General features: G+C 37.6%; 1 protein-coding gene across 2 annotated transcripts in view; it reads right to left on the bottom strand.

Annotated features, from left to right (window-relative positions):
• Positions 1-947: 947 nt before the first annotated feature.
• Positions 948-10,179, bottom strand: part of LOC117673830 (protein SSUH2 homolog) — a 29,300-nt gene continuing 20,068 nt past the window's right edge. For both annotated transcript variants that reach the window (XM_034431469.3, XM_034431471.3), the window contains 3 exons: positions 8,788-8,893; positions 7,457-7,567; positions 948-2,550 (listed from right to left, as the gene is read on the bottom strand). In XM_034431469.3, coding sequence (XP_034287360.2) covers positions 2,410-2,550; positions 7,457-7,567; positions 8,788-8,893 — 358 coding nt within the window. In that variant the 3' untranslated portion in view covers positions 948-2,409. The remainder of the gene's footprint in view (positions 2,551-7,456; positions 7,568-8,787; positions 8,894-10,179) is intronic.

The following is a 10,179-nucleotide window of genomic DNA, read 5'->3' as shown; positions in this document are numbered from 1 at the left end:
CAAATGTCAGAAAAGTGCCACAAATTGTTCTTTCATGTTACTTATGAGAAATTGCAATAGATTATTGCAATTCTGAAAACTTGACATGAAAGGAGGAATATAAATGCTTTAACAGAAATAATGCATTTGAATTTCCCATATCAAATATACATGACTGTCACATACCATAAAAAAGTATAGATGCCATGAAATATTATTTCACTGTATATTACTTACTATGAACAGAAGTAGCAATAGTTGCCTAATGCAAGTAGTCTTTGATTTATGACCAATACTGGGTCCAGAATTTCTTTTGCTAATCAAGACAAATGTTCAGTGAGTTGCATCCAATTTTACAAGCTTTTTTTGCCACCGTTGTTAAGTGAATCACAGCAATCCCATGGTTGTTAAGCAAATCTGGCTTCCCTCATTGACTTTACTTGTCTGAAGCAAGCAGGGAGGAACTTCCTTTACCAGGTTAAACATTGAGCTAGAGATGCATCTAATGAGCTTCATGGTAGAGTGAGGACTTAAACCAGGGTCTCCCCGAATGCTTTAAACACTACGATGTGCTGGATATTTAAGGAACGTATTTATTTTATTGAATTATTTCTGTATCAAATTTGGAAACCACCCATCTCACTCACATAATACTTTTCAACTGGTACCATCTGCAAATGCTTTTCTGGCATTAATACCCGTCATCCTAGTGTTTTTTTTTCTCCTTTGAAAGCCTGATTAGGCAATTATGCTCACATCCTTAAACTTGTTCTAACAGTGCTATATAAATAGAACAAAACAAAGCAGCCTGTTAGTTTCTGATAACATTGTCTTTTATTTATCTACTTTTGAAAAGGAGCAACATTTGGGGAAAAACACTATTATTGCACCGTAAAATAATAAAGCATAAATAAAAATATCCAGACAAATATATGTTTTTTAAAAAAGTAAGAAACAAGATGCCACACTTTATCAAAACAGTGCTGAAATCTTTATTCATGGGATAAATGGGAGCTAACAAATAAACCGTGGCAAATGTTTGCTTTACTATAATAAATGTTCTGATATAAATCACAGCTCTTCACTGAGCTGGTGTTGACATAGAGAGGGTGTTGTGATTTATAATTTGTTTAGTTTTAGAGTACTGCGACTGAAATACCATTTTGCCTTAAACAGAGAAAACTCACAGAGAAGATCTTTTGACATGATTACATGCTGAAAACAGAGTTGTAAGGAAATAATTCTATAAGCATGACTTACAAAGCATGTAGCTTTTTACGGTAAATCGGAATCTTGGAAAAGAAGAACATTTAATAAAATACACGGATTATCAACTTCAGATTTTAAATTTACAATACAATTGGAAAGAGGAGAAAGGAAAGGCCATATAGCCTGGCGAGCACAGAAGTACAATCCTATAGAGAGAGAACAACAAAATGATTAGGGGACTGGAGGCTAAAACATATGAAGAACGGTTGCAGGAACTGGGTATGTCTAGTTTAATGAAGAGAAGGACTAGGGAAGATATGATAGCAGTGTTCCAATATCTCAGGGGTTGCCACAAAGAAGAGGGAGTCAAACTATTCTTCAAAGCACCTGAGGGTAGGACAAGAAGCAATGGGTGGAAACTAATCAAGGAGAGAAGCAGCTTAGAACTAAGGAGAAATTTCCTGACAGTTAGAACAATTAATCAGTGGAACAACTTGCCTCCAGAAGTTGCGAATGCTCCAACACTGGAAGTTTTTAAAATGTTGGATAACCATTTTTCTGAAGTAGTGTAGAGTTTCCTGCCTAAGAAGGGGGTTGGACTAGAAGACCTCCAAGCTCCCTTCCAACTCTGTTATTCTATTCTATATCTGGAGGCACCGGATTAGGAAAGACTAATAGAACATTCAATTGCCCTATTTTTTTAAAAAAGATATACAGTACATATGATGGTATGTGTATTGATTTCTGAGATGCAGACCCCACAATGCTGACTGGTGTAGAAGCCTGCCTCTACAGCAATTCATGGGAATTTACATTTACACAATCAGCATTTACACACAATGTTGATGAGTAGCATCATTGGAACGCACAGCTTCTCCAGTCTGTTCTTGCCGTGAATGCTCTAAGTAGAAAAACGACTGAATGGGGCTCATGAAAAGTATCTAAATATTTGAAACTGCAAAATATACAAATATGCTATTTCAAGGTGCATTAGAACGAGTAACTTCCTTCACTTTTCATCTCATAAATAAGATTAATGAATGAACCACAAATTCTTCTGGACAGAGAAAACAGTGCACAGATTCCTCTGGAGGGAGCACATAGTAACATTCTTTTTTTTGTATAGTCCCTGCAGAAAAAGAATCCGGACAGATGCTGTAGAGATTAAAGCAGGGAACAGCTTATAGTTTGATAGAGGACTGCCACGAAACTGGTTGTTTTTCACAAGATTGAGCAGCAGCATTTTGCAGGGTAGTCTTTGCTATAGACTTCATTCTCATTGCCAAAGACATAGAAGAAGTAAGGTTTGCCTTTCCATTCATATTTAACTTTTGTGAGTGGCACCAGTTCAACCGTTTGTCTCTGCAAAAGGAAAAAGAAAAGAGTTATATTTCTGAGATCATTTAGATCGGGTGTCTGCAACCTGCAGCTCTGGAGTCGCATGCGGCTCTTTCATCCCCCTGCTGTGGCTCCCTGTCCCTCTCAGGAGTGATGTCGAGTTGACCACGCCCACCCAGGTTTTGTGGCTCCCGGTGATTTCTTTTCTGTGGGAAACAGGTCCAAATGGCTCTTTGAATGTTTAAGGTTGCAGATCCCTGATTTAGATCCTCTTCCAATGTGAACTCTACAGTTTAGGTATTAGACATAAGATTGGCAATTCAGACTGTCTAAGGTGGATATGCAAAAGGCAGGCCCTTCCCAACAGGAGCCTAAAAGTTATGAAATTCCTTTCCAAGTGCTTATACTTTTTCCATTCAGTACAGGCATTCAGGTGAGTCTCTTCAATGTTCCTCTTAACAGAAAATCAAGAGTTTATGTTTGCAGACCATTTTTTGTCAAAACAATCAATACGTTATTCTGACACTTGTTTGTAACTCGTCTTGCTTTCTTTGGAATATCACCTTGAGAGGACATTGCTTGTTTAGAATATATTGAAATAAAAAAGCAGTAAAGTATTAGCCCAGTGAATGAGTGCTGTGCTCTGCATATTTCCTTTTCCTTAGGAAAAACACACAAAACAATTGGAATCTGATGTACATGGTGAGGTATTGGTCATTTCATTCCCTTAGCATCCTATAACTAGTGGAGGAAGAAGAGGAAGGGAATTAATGATTTGCAAACTCTGTGTTAATCCTAGCACCATTTTTATGCCACCCCTTCATCCCAAAACCCAGATCTACTGAGATTTAATTCAAAATTGAGGATGGAAATGTGTGATGAAATGCTGTCCAGAGGAAGGGAGTGCAGTCCAGAGGAGCAAAAGACAACACAGTTTAGATAGTTTGTGTGAGAGAAAGAGGGTGAGGATGGCTCCTGCCTAATAGTTCCCAGGATACATGTTTTATGGTACAAGTAGTCTGCTTTAGTTTGGGATGATATCTGTTTATTGGTGAGGAATAATAAATAAATCTGTTTAGAAGAATCACAATGTGACTTTCATTGTTTTGGGAACCTGACAGAAGGGAAAGAGGAGGTCAATCCTCATAAACAAGCCACTTGTAGCCCAGTTTTTATTTTTATTTTTTAAAGATGGAAAATAGAATGAAAAAGCCTCAAGATGCTCCTCAGGGGTTCTTCAAAAAGTATTTCAGCAAAGCCCCTTACTATCTTGATCCTCCAATTCTTCACATCTGGAAGCTTGGTGCCAGTTTTCAATTGTTATGGTTTTAACAGATTTTTTAAAAACAGATTAACAGAGTTGGAAGGAACCTTGTAGGTCATCTAGTCCAACCCCCCACCCAAGCAGGAGACCTTACACCATTTCTGACAAATAGCAGTCCAATCTCTTCTTGATAGCCTCCCACAACTTGTGAAGGCAAGCTGTTGCATTGGTTGATTGTTCTCACTGTCAGAAAATTTCTCCTTATTTCTAGGTTGAATCTCTCCTTGATCAATTTCCATTCATTATTCCTTGCCTGGCCTTTGGGTGCCTTGGAAAATAGCTTGACCCTCTCCTCTCTGTGGCAGCCCCTCATATATTGGAACACTGCTATCTTTTAATAGATATATGCATATTTTGTTTCATTACAGATGTTGTTTTAAATGTTGATTGGGAGCCACCCTAGAGTTTGAAACGATGGGCAGTTATATAAATGTTTTCAATTAATAATATAGGCTGAAATAATTTCCACATTACAAGGGGGCCTTTTGTAAGCCTGTGGAAAGAAGGGAGGTAGACGCATAATTCCTAATTCCTAGACAGAGAAACTTGATGAATATTTCTACAACCTCCAATTTTGCTTCCATGTGATGGAAATCAGTTCCCTGACCAAGCAGCTCTTTCACTATTCATGGATGCAAGTATTACAAATTTAGAATCATTGTCAGTTTGTAATCTTTGCAACATACATCAGTTGAAATATTATCTCAGAAAAACATGCTGGTGGAAAACTCTAATTTCTTTTGTTTTTTTAATTCTCATTGGTCCCCTCCTTTCCTTTCTGCTTGTTGTTTAATAAAGGCAAAAATAAGAAAGAACAACAAATTTCTCTTTCCATACATGATTCACAAGCATGTAACTTAACTCCGCCAAAAACAATTGGAACAAGTGTGCCTATTTTGGAGGGGGGGAATGTGTTTATATCAAATGTCTCTATAATATAAACACAATTGAGAAATTAATGTGACATTACTTAGAAAAAAGAACAGCATGCCACTGTTTTAGTCCTTTAACGATCTTTAGATCAGACTACTAGAATTTGTGAACTGAAGAATTCAAAGAACATTTGAAAATTTATTTTCAGGAGAACAACTTTCACAAAAACTCAGGCCAATTTGTGGATTGTGACTTTTAGGTGCATTTTAAAATAAAAATCAATGATACATTAAATGATGTTATCTAGTTTAGGTAATCAAGTATCTGCTAGAAAACAACCAAGCTCAGAGAGCACCAAGGACCCCTCGTATTAATTCTGAGTGACAAATATTCTCCTTTATTGGAGAAATAATTTCTTGATGTTTAACAGTATTAAAAGTGTGTCCTTTGCACTTCAGAGAAAAGGGCTTAAATAATAGCTAAACATTATTTCTGTGTTACCTAAGACCGACTGTGCCATGAGAAAAATATGGATTCCAATTCCCCATCAAAGTCTTATGGAAATAAGTTTTCATTTTAGTTTTTTTTAAGAGGAAGCCTTTTGCCTCAAAAGTTAGTTTGGCTCTTGAGCATCATGTTGTCTTTAACAACCAGTTCTCTGGCCTACTGACTGGCTGGGTAGGCATGGCTGGGTGGTCATATGACTGAGTGGGCATGGCCAACTTGATGTCATTCACGTCGAGGGGTGCTTAGCCTCACCCGGCCTCTTGTGACCATGGGGATGCTGCAACGGTCGTAAGTGTGAAAAAGTCATAAGTCACTTTTTTCAGTGCCATTGTAACTTTGAATGGTCACTAAATGAACTGTTGTAAGTCAAGGATTACCTGTACAAAAATACAAAAAGCTTCTTTGCCTGCAAAAAGCTGCCCTAAATACCAATCATTAGACTAGAAAAGGGGGAACATACACTGAAGATCAATGAGTCACAGCTGTCATGGAAAGCTAAACCATTCTGTCTGAATACCTTCCTTTTCCTCAATAATACCTGCAACCCAGGGTTGTTGTTGTTGTTGTTGTTGTTGTTGTTATTGTTATTATTGTTGTTGTTGTTGTTGTTGTTGTTGTTGTTGTTATTATTATTATTATTATTATTATTATTATTATTATTATTATATTTGTATACCGCCCTTCTCCCGAAGGACTCGGGGCAGTGAACAGCCAGCAGATAAAATACAAAAAATACAAAATTTAAAACAATATTAAAATCCAATTAAGTTAATTTGGCCCACAGTTAAAACCCCTATATTAAAAGCCATTATTTAACAGTTTAAAATTAAAACAATTTTAAAAAGTTAGGTCAGGTCAGCCCGGCTTGATGAAACAGAAATGTCTTTAGGGCACAGTGGAAAGTGCGCAGATCCGGGATCCGCCATATCTCCGGGGGCAGCTCATTGCAGAGGGTAGGTGCCCCCACAGAGAACGCTCTCCCCCTGGTGGCTGCCAGTTGGCACTGTTTGACCGACAGCACCCTGAGGAGCCCCTCTCTGTGGGAGCGTACTGGTCGGTGGGAGTCTACCGGCGGCAGAAGGCGGTCTCGTAAATACCCAGGTCCTAAGCCATGGAGTACTCTAAAGGTGGTAACCAATACCTTGAAGCGCACCCAGTGGAAGACCACTGGGAGCCAGTCCATCTTGCGCAGGAGAGGTGTTACATGGGAGCGCCAAGTCGCCCCCATAACCATCCGCGCGGCCACATTCTGGACCAATTGGAACCTCCGGGTGCTCCTCAAGGGGAGCCCCATGTAGAGAGCATTACAGTAGTCCAAACGGGACATGACGAGGGCATGAGTGACCATGCGTAAGGCATCTCGATCCAGAAAGGGATGCAATTGGTGGATCAGGCGAACCTGATAAAAGATTCGCCTGATCCACCAGTTTTGTGGATCCTTTATAACCTTTTGGAACCAAAAGGTTACAAATCATAATAAAATATTGGTAGTGATACATTATTTATTTTTCTTTTTATTGATTTATATATTGCTGGACAATGAAACCTTTTTGTAAAGGATTACGGTTAGAGTTACTAGGCTTTAGATGCAATGGACAAAATTTGCACCCAGACATCCCCTGAAATAAGGACTAAATTCATTATATATGAAGTAATCTGAATAGTTCACTAAGCCTGCATTATTTCCATCACTTTCCATTATATGTGTCTTATTATGAAGTAAACAAATGCTGCTGTTTATGCAATTTGTAGTAACTTGTGTCATTACGTAAGTACATTATGCAAGTGACATAAACTGACATAAATTGATGCAGATAATAGAAAGTTGGATTATATGGATATTCGGGGGTTAAAAATTCCCTATTTCTTAATGGTCCCTTAAAGTAAGGTTTTACTTTATTATTACTTTGCAGCAGTTAAAAACAAAAAAGGATAAGAAAATGTTGATAAATGCAAAAAAATAATAATAATCTGATTGCAAAACATCCTGCAAAAGGAAAAGGAAGAATAATCTAATGCAGAATAAGATAAAATAAATCTAAGATAAATTCTTCATCAACTTGAAATACCCCTTACACAAACGTTTTCAAAACATATTGGGGAAAAACCCAAAAGAGCTACTTAGTAAATCAAGAAGGTTTTTAAATAAAGTGAACATGAAAATAATAAATAAAAATGAAAATAATGTTTCATTTTTAAAATGCAATTGCTCTCTTTGGCACTCACCTGTTTCAAGATCCGATGTTCACCTGAAGCAAACATCATTTTGTGTTGAGCAATGCTTGTCCTTGAATAGTCTTTAATGGATGATTCTGGGAACTCAATTATGGGACGTACCTGGTATGCAGATAAAGGCCACAAAATACACTTTTGAATTAAATTATTTAGCACTTTGGACTGAACTACTGCACAGCATGACTGCATAGAACCATCAACTTTCTCTCAATAAATGGTTGGAATTGTATACCAAAAAGCATACATCCATCACTAAAAGTTTAAGAAAATGTAGCTGTCTTATTTTTTTGTACAGAAGACATGAGTAGTCTAAATCAGTGTTTGTTAATCTTGGCAACTTTACATATGTTGGCTGGGGAATTCTGGCAGTTGAAGTCCATAGATCTTAAAGCTGCCAAGGTTGAGGAACACTGGTGTAAATTATTGCATGCAAAATTAAACTATGCTGTTGGCCAGAAGCGTGCAAAAGCTTCCAGATTTAATCGTCAACATCTTCCAATCAGTGGTGGGCTTTAAATAATTTAACAACCGGTTCTCTGGCCTACTGACTAGCTGGGTAGGAGTGGCTGGGTGGTCATGTGGCTGAGTGGGCATGGCCAACTTGATGTCATTCACGTCAAGGAGTGCTTAGCCTCGCCTGGCCCTCGTGACCATGGGGATGCTGTAATGGTCATAAGTGTGAAAATCAATCGTAAGTCACGTTTTTCAGTGCCATTGTAACTTTGAATGGTCACTAAATGAACTGTTGTAAATCAAGGATTACCTGTACAAAAATACAAAAAGCTTCTTGCTCATAAAGTGAAACTTTTGGTATTATACGTACGTGTGGAAAAACTCTATAATGGACTAGAGAGATCCCTTTTGGAGTGCTTTAATAGATTCTTGAGCTGAACAAGGGATTGAATGACCAATAAGAAAACTCTAGCATTCTGTTCTAGCATTCTAGAGCTGTCTACATTCTATCTTCCAATATTCTTTTATAAATACAGGTAGTCCTTGTTTAGCAACTGCCCTGTTTAGTGAGCACCTGTAGTGACTCTTTGTAGTTATGACAATGATGAACAAAATCACTTTATAACCAATCCTCACATTATGGTGATGAAAAAAATAATTTTATGACCAATTCTCACATTTATGACCTTTGCAGGTCTGTAAGGCAAAAGAAAGCTGAAATAAGATCATAAGCACTGTTGCAGTTTTACATAACAATCACTTTCCTTAACAACCGACTTGCCAGTCTTAATTGTGGTTGCTGGATAAGGACCACCTATTTATTCTTCCAGTAATCTTTGCATACGTATTTGTGGCAGTATATATCTTACCAAGTTATGCTCATCGCTATGTATTTTTCTTCCAGTTACTTCCTGCAGATGGTAAACTGGAAATTCAGATTTGTTGTCTGCTGTGTATTCTAAAATATTATTCGTCCTATGAGGGGGGGAAAGTTATATTTGCTTGTTATGATGTCAATTTAAAGCTGAAATTGACTGAGTACATGTTAATAAGTTTGACAATGCATTTGGTTAACTGCATGAATATATTTTTCTTCCAATGATTAAAAGTCAGATAAATAAAGAAAAAATGGTATTCCAAATTCAACTGAGGCATATTCAAGGAGGGATGTTAAAATATCAGAGCATATAGAACTAAGCCACAAAGTCTAACTTAGTATTGGACAGGTTCCCCATTTTTTACAAAAAGAACACTAAACAGAAATCCTAACATTATAATTTGATCTGATTTAAAGTGGCCTTACTCGAAGTCATAGATAAATGAATGCTATGAATTGGGATAATAAAATGGTTTATTAGAACATAGAATCATAGGCTGGAAGGGGCCTCAAAGGTCTTCTAGTCCAACCCTCTGCTCAAGGCAGGAGACCTTATATCATCCCGGTCACATGGTTGTCCAATCTATTTTTGAAAACTTCCAGTGATGGAGCACCCACAATTCCTGGAGGCAAACTATTCCTCTGATTAATTGTTCACAAAATGTCTCCTTACTTCTAGGTTGGATCTCTCATTCAACAAGCATTTACCCATTACGTCTTGTCTGTCCTCAGTTGCTTTGGAAAATAAGTAAGTCCCCTCTTCTCTGTCACAGCTCCTCAATTATTGGAAGACACTTATCATGCCCCCCAGAGTGGTGGGTTTCAAATTTTTTTACTACCGGTTCTGTGGGTGTGGCTTGGTGGGCGTGGCATGGTTTGGTGGGCGTGGCTTGGTGGGCATGGCAGGGGAAGGATACTGTAAAATCTCCATTCCCACCCCACTCCAGGAGAAGGTTACTGCAAAATCCACATTTCCTCCCAATCAGCTGGGACTCGGGAGGCAGAGAATAGATGGGGGCGGGGACAGTCAGAAATTTTACTACCGGTTCTCCGAATTACTCAAAATTTCTGCTACTGGTTCTCCAGAACTGGTCAGAACCTGCTGAAACCCACCTCTGACCCCCACCCATGTAGCCCAGAGATCAGAAGCTTTATGACTTATGGTCTTAACCCTACCCTTAACAATTTTCAAAGAACTAAAACTTAGATGAAGGGAGAAAGTATTTTATTTTATTTTATTTTATTTTATTTTATTTTATTTTATTTTATTTTATTTTATTTTATTTATTTGTTTGTTTGTTTGTTTTGTCAAGCATATATAAGATAACAGGTAAAAGTATAAACATAATTTGAATACATTAAAAGAGTAAGTAAAAAGGAATAT

The sequence above is a fragment of the Pantherophis guttatus genome, chromosome 2 (genome assembly GCF_059756535.1).
Source record: "Pantherophis guttatus breed Tessera chromosome 2, ASM5975653v1, whole genome shotgun sequence".
NCBI lineage: Eukaryota > Metazoa > Chordata > Lepidosauria > Squamata > Colubridae > Pantherophis > Pantherophis guttatus.
The sequence above is the reverse complement of the archived record's forward strand: the minus strand, read 5'-3'. Positions and strand labels throughout refer to the sequence as shown.